Source organism: Sminthopsis crassicaudata, chromosome 4, assembly GCF_048593235.1.
Source record: "Sminthopsis crassicaudata isolate SCR6 chromosome 4, ASM4859323v1, whole genome shotgun sequence".
NCBI classification, from domain to species: Eukaryota; Metazoa; Chordata; class Mammalia; order Dasyuromorphia; family Dasyuridae; genus Sminthopsis; species Sminthopsis crassicaudata.
In genome coordinates, this window is record NC_133620.1 from 128,163,102 (window position 1) to 128,177,139 (window position 14,038).

Genomic DNA, 14,038 nt, shown 5'->3' on the forward strand with positions numbered 1-14,038 from the left:
TGAATATATAAATAAATCCCTTAAATAATCACAACCCAAACTTTAATATTTAAGTGGTGGGGGACAGCAATGTCTCTGAAAATTTCAAGGATGAAATTTTGTGCCATTTACATAACCATCATTTTACAATACTAAAAGTATTTCATTGAACAATAAGTGTAATCTTGACAAGATAATACTTAAAACAGTCTGATTAATTATATGGCAATGCAATTAAACTATTTTAAAAGGATGCACTATCAATGGCACAAACATTAAAATAAAAATTAAATGGGATACTGTTCACTTTTTTTTAAATGGGAAAAAATTCACTATGCTAAGTTTTTCTAGTTCATTTTTAAAAACTTAAAAATTAATGTTGAAATAAATCTAGTATAGAATGGATTTTTTTTATCTTTACATCCCTAATACCTAGCATATCATCTGACACACTACAGTAGTCAATGCACTTAAAGACTTAGTTTTTTTTTCTTTTCTAAGCACATAACTTTCAACTGCATAAACCCTTTTTTTCAACTAATCAAAAATTAGAAGATTTAAGGGCTATTATATGTCAATGGCTTTTCCATTGTTGTCAGCAGTTTTTAACTCCCCCCAAATAGTATGAGGGAATAGAAAATTTGTTTAATTAGTAGCTTTTCTTCTGCCTTCCATAAACAAAAGTCTAATTGACTCATCTCCAAGTGTTATTCTGCCAATCTGATGTTCTCCCACTTAGTAATATGAAACAATGAAAATTAAATTTTATTTTCAAGGTTTTTTACATAAAAATAAAATTTAAATTCTAATCACCATTGGTATTCCAAATGAACTGATATATCTCCCCTTTCCACTTGAAAACTACCTCCAAGATAGGGCCAATAAGATTAAGTATTGTTTTTCTGTTTGAATAACTTAAATACTTGGGTATAAGTATATCTGTATTAGATATACTTACACCCAAGTGAATTTTTCAGTTTTTAATCTTTTGAAAATCTCTCCCTCTTAAAACCATAAACTGCATCTCTAGGTTGAGTTAATCTTGAACACTTAAGTTTTGACAGTACTATATAAATAAATTGACAGGGACCCAAATTCTACATAGTATTTTATAAACAATATAAAAAGCATAAATTAATCTAAAGCAAACTTGTGCTAAGTTTTTCTTAAGGATACCAAGGTTTTCATAATTATATAACTCAAAACAAGCAATCTTAAAAATAATAATAACTAAAAATTTTAAGATTATCAATCAAAATGCTTAATGTTCTATTGCTAGATTCCTCTATACACATTAAGTAAAACCACAAAATACTGCTAGAACTAAAACGTTCATTTATTAAGTTCACAATCTTCCTTCACTAATCTTACAAAAATGAAAAGGCATTTTATCTGCATATGTAAAACTTATTTTGATACAAATATAGGAATAAATCCTAACCAGTCTTGACAAAAACAATATGTTTGAAAAGATAGAAAAACACAAAAAGAAATAAGAACTGCCTAAAATCACAACTATTTTGGCAGGAAAAAAAATCCAAAACATTTTATGTACTTCAGAATAAGTTAAGATGGATATACATAGTATATCAATTTGCAGTCAGAAAAAAATCAGTTTAACATTTCCAACAATGGCAGGGAAGTGCTTTTCCACACTAAGGAAAAACTTTTCTGACAGATTTGAGCTGGTTTGATAACAATTTAACTTCCTAGTCATTATGCCATCCATTTTAAACATCCTTGTTACCACATAAATCAAATCTTTACCCTGGGGATCTGAAGAAATTATAACTCAGAATAGATCCAAAGCCATACTTTAGGATTAAACTTGAGTGTTGCTATTTTCTATAAACATCAGAAGGGGAAAAAACATGACAATTTAAAAAAAATACATTTTATAGTCTTCAGCCTTTAAAATTAAGAGGAAAAAAATCCAGTGTCTGCTTCCATTTTTGATGCTTTCCATTTCGAAAAAAATGAAAAAGAACAGGTAAATTTCACTTCTCCATTTGTTAATTTTCAGTGTCCAAACTTTTTTTTTTTTTTGAGATTTAAATAAAAATTCAAAGTTAACAAGAGTTAATTTTAAAATATTGTTTACAACAAAGCAGCAATTAAGTACTTAAGATATTGAAAGACCATTGAAAACTCATCTTAAAATGAAAGTTTTATTACTACTTTCCTTTTTTTCCCCATGGTTGGCACAATAAAACTTGTCAGACAAGTATAAGGATTTCTCATAATTATATCAATCTGTTGAAAAGTTTGAATTTTTAACATGTAAGCTCATTTATTCAACCACTAGATAAGAATCACAAAACACTGGCACTACTTTGTCTTAGAATCATTTTGATTTCTTTTTACATCTCTTCAATGCAATGTAGTACTTGATTCCTCCTAAAACATATCTCGTGTAAAATACGAACCATTTCCAGAAAATTCATTTCTGAAATAAGACTTCCTTTAAATTTGCCAAAGGGAGTATCTCAAAAAACTACTTAAATTCATTAATAGCGTTTAACTAGTTTTCATAAAATCTTTACCAACTACCTATGTCTACACACAGAAGACTGAATTATCGAATTTTCAACAAATCAATTTAGAACAAATAATGGAAATCTTACCAATTCTACAGGCTAACACCCCTCATGATTAAAAAAAAATAATAACTAGCGCCCCTTAGTGCTCACATTTGGAAAGACTCAACTTAAAAGAGTTCTGAAACTTTTTTTTTTTGGACATTCCAGAAAGTTTTCTGCCTCCACAATTCTTCCACTCAACTGCCAACACAAATAGGAAAAAGCAGAAATACTTAAAGGGGCAGTTTAACTTTTCCGGTAGTTCTACCATGCATAGGTTAAATGACTATTTAGAATGGAGAAAGACAATATGAATGTCAATTAAAAAAAACTTTTTTGAAACAAAAAAATCTGAGTTATTATAATGGATTAATACTTTAACTACCGCTAGTTAATTCCCAAGATTTCCAGAACTACAAAGGCCTTTTAGAGTCTTCTTTACCATTTTTATCACCAGGGACATTTCCGGTCTTTTGTTCTTTAGTGACACTTAAAACTGGGTTTCCTCCCCACCCCCATTCTTCAGCAGGGTATTTTATATAAATTTAAATAATACTGAGTTATTTCAGAAACTTAAAAAATCTATTGTCCACCTCTTATCTTTAATTTTCAGTTATCTTTTAAAACTTATTGTTTCTTAATCACCGATCTCTTAGCTTCTCAATTTCCAAAAAGCACCCAACATTAATCTTTCATCGTATCCATAAATCTCCACACGATAAATCAAAGCTCCAAACTGGTCCACCAAAATATCACGTCTGGGTTTGCCAGCGTCGTTCTTCGGGTCCCTAACTATGGCTTCTTCCCTTAGCCTCGGCCCCCCAAACTGCCTGCCGCTCCCTTTCTAGAACCCCCTTCTCTTTCCAGCACGACAACGCCTTCAGGCATATTATCTTCGCCCCTCATTAGGCATTCCCCTCCCAAAAAAGTGAAGTTAAACTCGAATGGTTTTCATTTCCTCAAATCAAAAAAGGCAAAATGCTCAATTGTCATTCAGTCCTCTGGTTCAGTTAAATTAGCTCCTCTACAGTGGCATTTATGTCTAAGTATAAACAAAGAAAGCCCGCTTAGTAACTTCTCTGGGAACATTTGGAAGCTCTACAGACTTTAAACTGAATTCCGCCCTTCTCGGCCAGGAATTCCACAAGGCAGAGGAAGGCATGGGCAGGAACTGGTAGAATCTATTTCGAAAAGGTTAGGTCAAACTTCCTTTTCGGAAGAAAAGGAAAGGGCTCGGCAGAGGGGACACGAGGGGTCCGTGCTCTCTTCCCCGCCTTGGTTCGGGTTCGGGGGTCCGGCGCCGGGCTCCGGAGGAGCCACTCCTGCAGAAAGCACGCCGCCTCTACCCGTGTCCCTGTTTTCCCCTATTTCTAAAATACAGACTCCAAGCCTGAGGGATAGTGGGGGATCGGGACTTGGTCGGTTACCCGGCGACTGCTTTCCCTTCCTCAAAGCAACTCGGGGGATTGAAAAACAAAAAACCGGGGATGAACGGACTGGAAAATGGTGGGAACCGACCGGACAGGGCCCCGGGCCCTCGGTCCTCCGAACCAAGTTTTCCACAGCTCCCCAAAAGCTTCCCGAGCCCCACCTCGGGCAGGACTACCGTCCGGCAGACCCCGCAATAACCCCGGACCCAGGTTCCGCCACCCGGCTCTCCGGGGGCCCCGCCCTCCCAAGTGGCCCCGGACTTTCCCGGTATCTCGAAGCCGCTTGGGCCAAGCCCCCTGGGGCAGGCAGGACCTGGGCCTCCACCAACAGCCTCGGATCCCAAGGGCTCCGGGATTTCCCAAGTAGCCCCCCAACCCCGGGGCGCTTGGGAAAAAGGATCGGCGCCCCGGGGGCAAAACCGAGAAGGCAGGGATGGGGCGGGGGAGGGGAGGGGGCGGAGGAGCCTTTTACCTTCGTCCAGCAGCCGCTCGAGATGGTTGAAGATCCCACAGAAGTTGGGCAGGCTGCTCATGAGCTTCTTGTCGTTCATCAGCTGCATCAGGTAATCTGGGGTCGGCTTGGGCTTCTCCTTCGTTTCCATTTCCCCGACCATATTCCAAGCCCCGCAGCTCACACCGCCCGCCGCCACAGAAGAAAAAGGGGGCACAGGGGGCGGGGGGGCGAGCCCCAAGAAGCCGGGGGCTGCTCCTGGAGGGTCTGCAATCTTCGCCCGCCGCGGGGAAGGAAGGAGACGGGAGGAAGAGGAGGAGGAGACGGGGGGGCAGGGGGGGAAGCCGACTGTCCCCACAGCGCAGGAAACCGAACCGCCCGCTCTGCCCCCCCCCACCCCCCGCAGGCACTTTTCCCTCCCGCGGCCGCTGTTCCCACAACGTGGGTCCCGGAGCCGCCGCTCCCGCTGCCGCCGCTGCTCCCGCCGCCTTGTCCTCCTCCTCTTCGTCCTCCTCCTCCTCCTCCCGCCGCTCGCTGCTCCCGGTGCTGCCTCCGCTGCCCAGCTCAGCCCGTCCCCTCACGAGTGCCGGCGAGGTGGGGGGGAGGAGGGGTTATCTCCGCGGGGCCCCGCTCTGGGCGCTGGGGGAACCGCTTTCGCTGGGAGGAGGAGGAGCCGCCGCCGCTGCTGCCGCCGGGGTTGTGGTTGCCGCTGCCGACGCCGCTGCTGCTGCTGGAGCTGCTCGTTTGGTTTCTCTCAGGCTGCTACTGCCTGCTCCGCCGCCGCCTCTGCCGCGGGCTCGGGGTCTCTCTGGGCTGGTCCCCGACGCTGCCGCCTCTGCCGCTGCTGCCGCCGCGCACTGACTCTCCCGCTCCTCCTCCTCCCCTTCCTCCTCCTCCTCCTCCTCCTCCTCCTCCTTCTTCTTCTCCTCCTCTTCCTCCTCCTCACTCACTTGGCTGTGGAGTTCGCTTCAGTTCAGGCGGCGCTGCCAGCAGCGGCGGCAGCAGCAGCGGCGGCGGCGACGGCAAGGGGAGGGTAGAAAGGAAGGGGAGGGGAGGGGGAGGAGGAAGGGGGGGAAGAGACTCGAGGGGAGGGGGAAGAAGGGGAGGGGGAGCAGCGAGGAGACCGGGGCGGGGCGGGGCGAAGGGGGGAAGGGAGGGGGAGGGGAAAGCGGCCGTTAATCCGAGACTCGGTCGGTGTCTTCCCCACACCCTCACGCTCCCGCTCCCGCTCCTTCCTTCCCTCTCGCCCTCCCGCTCACCCCTTTCTGCCCTCTCTATTCCGGGCCCTGGAGTTGTAATCGGCGACTCCCTCTCCCCTGGGGGATGGGGTGGGGTGGGATTAGGGGTAGAAAGAGAGGAATTTGGGGTGGGAGGGGGATAAGGGAGGGAGGGAGGGAGGAAAGGAAGGAAAGAAGGGGAGAGGGAAAGGCACGCGGGCGCAGCCCCGCCGAGGCCGAGCCCGGGGGTCCGAGCGCGAGGCGCGGAACTCGGGAGGGGGAGGCGGGGTTCCCCCACACACGCAATCCTCGCCGCCTCCCCCCTTCCTCCACGCGGTGATGGTTGAGAAAGACTGCGGGGGGGAGGGAGGGAAAGGAGTGGAGATTGGATGGAACAGCTACGTAGGCTTCTATGAGCTGTGAAGCAGAGTATTTCCTAAAGGGAAAATGAAGGTGCCGGGGCTGCCCCGGCGGTCCCTGTGTCCGTCTATTTGTGTCAGTGCCGAAGCTCTCCCCCGAGGCCGCTGTGGACTGGGCCCTGTCTGGCTCCCGGCAGGAAAGACAAGCGTGAACTATATGCATGTAGGACTAAGAAGCTAAGTGTTTTCACGCTGGGCAGAATACACTGGGGCTGGGACGAGGGGTGCGGTCTGGTACAGGCGGTGGCATTTATCAGCATCTCATAGACTCCTCACATTTGTGAGTGCCCCTTCACACTGCCGGGCGCCGCGTAAACACTGTTCGTCCAGTCAGCCCGCCTGCCTACTAGCCTTTGGCGCGCTCTATCGCGCGCGCGCGTGTTAAGCTATTTGTGGACACCCAGGACTTGCGAGCGTAGACCTTCGTGGTCGCATAGTGTAGGGGAGCGTCTCGCGCACTCCGACGGAGGAATTTCCTGCGGAACCCGCCGCGCCAGCGTTGTCGTCCCCCTTCTCCGTCCCCTCCCCTTCCCAGCCCAGCTGAGCGCGTGCGCGAACTTGCTAGTCGGCGTCCTTTTTTCATTATACTTTAAAAAAAAAAAAAAAAAGTCTCTCCAAAAAGAAACACTCCCCTCACTTTGCTGGGGGCCCGTCGGGGTGGGCATCACGTGGTCTGGGCACGTAGCAGTAAGGTCCGAAGGCGCGTGCGCAGCTACGAGCAGTCGGCTAGTGAGTACAGCAGGCTCGATTTGGTAGCTGCCTGGTCACGCCCCTTTTTTAGGGTCTTTTTCGGCCCCTCCTACTGTCCGAGGTGGAGAAAGTAAGGGAGTTGCGTGGAAGAGAGTGGGGTGGGGCTATCTAATTTAAGCGCCTGCGTGGGATGAAGTGAATAGTCTGTCTCCGCTAAGGTGGGTTTCTTAAGCAGGTGCCTGTGCTATCCAAAGTTTGACGGGATTGGTTTCGTCTCTTGAGTTGGGATCGGAGGGTAAATAGTTCTAGCCAAATCTCCGACTATTTCGGTGACCTCGGGGAGGGGTTCACCCGAGTCGACCCTTCGCGGCTTTGCCCAGCCGCCTCCTGCTCGGCACTCCATAGACCCGGCGCCGGCCCTCTAGCCAAGAGACAGTTTATGGGTTAGGATCCGAGCTTCCAGCAGTCTCTCGCTAATTGTCCGGCGTTTTTGCTCTTGCTGCTTCTTGCTTGGTAACAGGTATCGAGAGTCTGGACTGTCGCACCCTTCCTCCCAATCCCGCCTGAGCGCGGGGGCTCCTCCGTGATTGAAATCTAGGTGCCCACTTGTTTTTCCCCAAACATGAAAGTAGTGTATACAAATACATTATTTTCCCTTGACCTTTTCCTCGTCGTAGTCTCCGCTTTGGCATTCTTCGTGCCATTCTCTAAACCCTATCGGTTCTTTTTATCTTGTTTAGAATGGGGGGGGGGCCTCGCTCTCCCCTCCCCCATCCCAAAGTAAAAGTCAAAAGATGAAAGTGAAGTGCAGGGGGAGGGAGTAGGAGGGAATGAAGATCTGAAAGATTTGCAATCCCTCTGCTTACAGGTGTGCATACATCCACCAAGCTTGATATAACAAGTATGAAATGACAATAAATGGGCGACCTATGTAGGGAAGCAGTTGTGGATGAAAAAAAATCTTTGTTGCCACTGACAGGTTCATTACCATTTAATGTTATCTTGTCCAGGCATTTAGGAAATGCCTCTTTAGGTAGAAGATACACGTCTGACTTTTCCCGTTAACTCTGAAAGTCAATAATCTAGCATACAAAAGTATGACTACCGCAGTTATATAATAAGTGGAATGTTATGGCATTGTAAATACAGTGTTTGGAATTTATTGTTTTATAATGGCATCAGCATTCAGTAATAAAAAGTGCCACTGAGATAATCCAGTAAAGTGGGGTAGGGATTTTGAATTGCAAAACAGCATTTATATTTACAAACCTCTTGAAGATAACTGGGTTGAACAAATTGTCTGAACTCTTATTACAAAATACCACAAATTTTTAACATTTTTAAGTGCATTTGAAAAAAAAGGACATGGCTGAAGATAATGTTGAAGTTCTTTCTACTTATAATTTAGGTATCAGCCTCTTAATTCTGAAACTGTTTTATACAAATTACTTAGATTGTACATTGTATTTAAAGTAAACAGAGACTTTAAATTGACCATTCCAGAGTTACATTTAATTTGGATGAATTACTTGCTCCTCTCCTTACAGTGTCAGCATATTTTATATAATATTCATTGTGCATGTTAACATTTGACATTGTTATAAATATTAATATAATATTAAAAAGTACTTTCACATTTGAATTGTGGGTAATAGGAAGATACCAAATGAAAGGCTTTTCAAATTTGTCTACTCTCAAGTATTAATGTGTTTTCCAAATTAAAAAAAAAAGTCTACAGGTTTTTTTTTTTTTTTAATCAAGATATTTTAATTGCTGGAATCAACTTGGTAAACTAGTTGAATTGATTTTTAAATATTTAATCTTTTCCCCCAATTTTAAAATAGATATCTTTTATAAGTAGATATTTATAGGTATCTTTTGAAGCATAAAAAAATAAAAAACCTTTTTAATGAACCAGCTAAGGTTTGGGCCAAATCACCCAAAGAATTTTTGATAAAAAAAATTTCTAAGTTTAAAAGATAAATTTTCATTTATATTTAGCTTATCCTAGTGTAGCAGGGTTAGGGTAGGGTAAATTGTTTAACCACCCTTCTTAAGATTGAGAACCACTGTAGTGATTACCACAGAACTGGCCTTCCATCCTGGAAGACCTGAGTTCAGTTCCCTCTTCTTACCATATGACCATGGACAAATCACTCTGAAAGCTCCTGGCAACTCTTAAAACTATAAAGTACAAAGAAAGTAACAATCTCCACTGGTGAGAGTTCCCTCACAGAAAGCTCTCTGTTGTAGTGAAATCACAAATCCAGTTTCTATTCTTATTCTTGCCGTTTATCCTCAAGTACTACCATGGGAACATCAGAAAAAAAAAAAAAAATGAGCCTTTACATGCAATAAATTTATTAAGCCTTTTGTTGTGCTCTTTCAGATCTCCATATTTAATTTTTGGGCACTTGATGTCTTAATGAGAGGTTTTATTAAGGTATCTAAAATTAGAATTAGTCAATATTATTCATCTGGTATGTGTGGGGGAACATCTAAAGGGTTATCATTCATTTGACAGATAATGATTTATTGAGCACCTGTATATTTAAAAAAGCACTATGCGACAAAGAGAATTCAAAAGATATTTTCTCATAACATGTTGCAACTGGAAAAGATTGAAGAAATCATCTATCCTCATCCTTTCATTTTGCAAAAGAGGAAATTAAACCCCAAATAGGTGAGATGGCTTGCGGAAGATCCCAGTCAAGTGAGCAGCAGATGTGGAAGTAGAGCCCAGGTTCCAGCTTACTGCTATTACAATTTCACCTGCATTTTCCTAGCATTTTGCTAGCTGCAGTTTTCTTGTAAGACATGTGCCTCCAGGTTGGTCCTTAGGCAAGGCATAGCTCAGTACTTCTAGACTATTGCATTGCCAACCAATATTGACTACCATCTGCATGAATAACAACTAAGGATATAACTATGAAATAATGCTATTGGATTGCCATTCTCAAAGGCTGCTACACAGGGTAAACCTCAAAGAGACTGGAACCATTTAGTAGAACTACACCCTATTTGAGAATTGTCTTAAGAAATAATTTCTGAGTCAGCCAAGAAAGGGTAATCATTACTTTAGAGTCGCATTCTTTAACTGAAAAGCAATCTTACCTACTTGATGCTTTATGAATTTTGAAATTTGACACTGAATAACTTTGAATTGTTTAAAAAAAAAAAATCATCTTCTGACAATGAAAATTTCCCACCATTTAGGCTCAGCTTTTGCCTCCCAGGCATCTAGTACCTAGTACTTGGTAAGTATTTAAGAAAATATATATTGATTGGCTAATTGAAACTCTGTAAAACAATGAATTTCCCATGGAATTTAAATATAACTTCAAGAATCGATGTGGGCGGTTTTGTAATCATCCTCAAGTCTTTATAGTGTTTCACTGCTCCTTCCTATACACATACACCCCTACATAACTAACCAGTCAGGTGTGAAGTCTTGTTTATTCTATTGCCACAACAACTCCTATTTCTGGCCCTTCTCACCTTTTACTGGGACTATTATAATTGTCTTCCAATTCATTTTCCACAAAATTGCCAAACTGGTAGTCCAATTCTGACCTTGTTATTCAAGAGACTTGGGTTCTTTTACCTTTTAGGATACAATACAAATTCCTCTTTCATAGTATGCAAATAAGCCTTTATAATTTGCCTGTAATCCATCTTTGTAGAATGATTCACGTTATACCTACACTATACTGCAACCATCTAGTTCTCTGCATGATATTCTTTTTCCCATTCCTATAATGCTCTCCTTCTCCTTAGTATGTTGAAATCCCTAGTCTGTTTCAACTCAAGTGCAGTATTCTACCAGAAGTCTTTCATATTGCTCTAGTGGTTGATTTCCCTCCTCACTACCCCAAATTACTTAGAATTTTTATTGTATTTTTATATCTTTCTATTTGATGTTTCTTCCCAGAAGAATTAAAACTCTTTGAAGGGTTTGACTGTTTCTTGTTATGCATACCTAATGGCTGACGAGTGCCTAGCATATAGTTGGGGCTTAATAAATGTTTAAATTGAGATACAGATTCATGGAGAAGAGATTTGGTTTCTAAAATTTAGTTTAAGTAACTAAGTTGTGTGACCTTGGATTTAATTTCTCTTATAAATCCATTCTCTCTTCATCTGGAAAATGAGGATATTAGATTAGGTGATTTCTAGGTCCTTACTTCAGTAGTCTTGTTGGATCAATCATAGATTGAAAAGAATAAAAAATAGATACTTCTACCTTCGGTATAATATACAAAGAATTTACAGAACATGAGTATGAATCATTACTTAACTGATGACAGTATATTAAAATGTAACTTTATTACGAAGAGAAGATAAAAGCAAAAGAATATTTTGGTAAGCCAAACTATGATGTGTTAAATTATGATTTCTTTTTGATAATAAACAAAATGCCCTAAATTGTATTTTAGAAAATAAGATTCCCTTTTTGTTGCATTAGTAGCAGTTAGCTAATTAGTAGTAGTTAATAGTTAATTAGTAGCAGTAGTAGAAGCAGTACCTGATTTGGTGGCTGAACAAATATGAAATAGTCTTGCCTCAATTGGCATGTAAATCAAATATATAAATGAACTAATAGAAATCATTGCTTGCATTTATTTCATTCCAGATTTAGTAAATAATTTTTGATGTTTATGGGGGGAATATTTTTATTACCAATTTTGTTTTTAATCTAAAAATGAATTGGTCATTAAAATCAATCCAATTTCTTGAAGACCCATTACAAATGCTAAAATCACATGTATGATTTATGTATACTGGTCAATATTTCCCAACATTACAAATTATTTTTTCAAATCATTAAACTTAATAAGAAATTAATCTGGCACATATTTGCATTGACCCTCCATCAATGCCAGTTACTTTCCCACTACATTTCTTGTAGTTAGTAGACTAAAAAAATAAAAGATTATAGCAAACATTTTTCAATCCCTCCAAGAATACAGGCCATGTGTAGATTCTAGCTGCAGCTCATGAATTGAGTTTTTTGAGTCAATTTTATTATTTTCAACCATGTTTAAAACTGCTTTCAGAACATCCATTCAACATGTCAATCTGACTCTATCTTTAAGTTGACCAAAAAACTGTAACCAATTCTCATGCATAAATTTTCAAGAAAAGCAAACCAGGGTAGAAATTTTACTCCCATATCTTCATCAGTCTCACACATTACTTTATTCCAAACTTGAACAAAAGGGCCAGTTTACATTATTGTCTGAGGATGCTTGTAATTACTTGTAATTATAAATTGCTTCCTTGAATTCCGGCCCTTAGGAGTATGACATTTTTAGTTAAAGGCAAATTTTTGCTTACATGCTCTGTTAGTATTCCATTTTTGGTTAAACTGAGTTAAATTAGAAAATAACAAAAGGCTTGTCCTTAATCTTTTTATAATATGAAATCCCTGATTCTTTTGGGGATAAGAGAAGAGAGGGATAAGCAATTGTTTAATCTCTACTCTGTGCCTATCACAACATAAGTATGTTATTCCTTTTGACAGTTGAAGAAACTGAGGCAAAACAAAGGCTAAATAACGTGTCCAGGGTCACACAGCTAGTAAATTATTTGAGATAAACTTTGGTCTTAGACCTTTCCGATTCAATGACCAGTATGCTTTTCACTGTACCACCAGCTACCTCTAAATTAGAAACTTGTATGTAAAGTAACCTGAGCAAAGCAAGTCTTTGGACGTCATTTATTACTATAAATATTATTAAATTATTGAAATAATTAAATTATTAAATAAAAGAACAAAAATATCAAAATTTGGCATTTTCCCCTTTTAATACCACCACTTAACACAGATGGCACAGTAGATAGAGCACCAGCCCTGAAGTCAGGAAGACCTGAGTTTGAATGTGGCCTCAGAAACTTCACACTAGCTGTGTGACCCTGCACAAGCAAGCCTAATGTTAGTCTTGGGAAGAAAAAAACAATAATAGCACTTCATCATCAAAAATAAGGCAGAAATTATATCATTTGGTGAATCTGTTTACTTCATCAGTGAAGTTACTTCCTAGATTGATACAGCCCCACACCTTATATCTTTTCTGTGTTATTTTTGTTAGATTATTTATTATGCATCTCACATATGTAAACTGCTGTGTTGTTTGAACGTTTTAAAAAGTCTCCGGCCTCAAGAAGGTCAAGAAGAAAGGGAACATGATATGGTTTAAAAAAAAAATAGCACAGGCTTTACAAAATATGATTGAATGTATACATATAGTGTATTTAATTTATACTTATATTTAACATGCCATCTGGGGGAGGGGGAAGGGGGAAGAAGGGGGAAAATTAGAACAAAAGATTTGGCAGTTATCAATGTTGTAAAATTATCCATGTATATATCTAGTAAACAAAAACTATTAAATAAAAAACAAAATATGATTGAACTCTACAGAATTCTCAGTTTGCTATTTCTATAGTAGCATACAGAAAAAAATTAAGAATAATGTTCATTGTATCCCCAGAACTTAGCTCAGTGTCTGATACACAGTGCTTAATAAATGCTTAACTTGGCTTTAGTTGTAATAGATCATTTGATCTGACCCCTTCATTTTATAGCTTAAAATATTGAGGTCCAGAGAGAGATAAATTATTTTGCCAAGGTCACACATCCTGAGAAAGTTGCAGAACTGAGGATTCAAATCCAAGTTCTCCCTTTCTATTAACAATGCTTTTGTTCCATTACATAGTGTCTTCTATTCTTCCAAGGTATGATCTCCTTCAGGATAGAGAATATTTTATTCAACTTGCCTAAATTAATTAAGCCTTTTAAAAAATGTTTGCCCATGTAACCACATTTCCCATCTTCACTAAGTCAATACTCTACTACATTATTTACTTTACCTTAATTTACCTTACTACATTGTTTAAATTCCTTTTGCTGAGGGAGCCTATGTTACAATAATATTTAGACAAGATCTATCATTAACATCTAGTGTTTAAGGTCATTGCTTTTTTTTTGATGGCACATTAGATGATATGAGATCTTATGCTGAAAGACCCATGTATAAGATTCCTGAACTAAGGCTTCAGACAATTAAAGTTTCAAAATATGATTTGTACTTTAGAACTTAAATTTTTAATATTAAGAAAATTCTCATTTTAATTTGAATATATAAAAGAATTTTGGGCATTCTTTAGTATGATTTTTGTCATACTAAAGAAGTACTGTATATTTGAAAGCACTGAGCTTATAGTCATAAAGAGACATAGGTTCAAAATTCTCACCTATAACACAAAATCA

The 14,038-nt window shown here is 40.2% G+C and overlaps 1 protein-coding gene across 7 annotated transcripts in view; it reads right to left on the bottom strand.

Moving 5' to 3' along the window:
- Positions 1 to 4,845, bottom strand: part of QKI (QKI, KH domain containing RNA binding) — a 173,873-nt gene extending 169,028 nt beyond the window's left edge. For all 7 annotated transcript variants that reach the window (XM_074309358.1, XM_074309357.1, XM_074309356.1 and 4 more), the window contains exon 1: positions 4,461 to 4,845. In XM_074309358.1, coding sequence (XP_074165459.1) covers positions 4,461 to 4,602 — 142 coding nt within the window. In that variant the 5' untranslated portion in view covers positions 4,603 to 4,845. The remainder of the gene's footprint in view (positions 1 to 4,460) is intronic.
- Between the last annotated feature and the right edge of the window lie 9,193 nt (positions 4,846 to 14,038).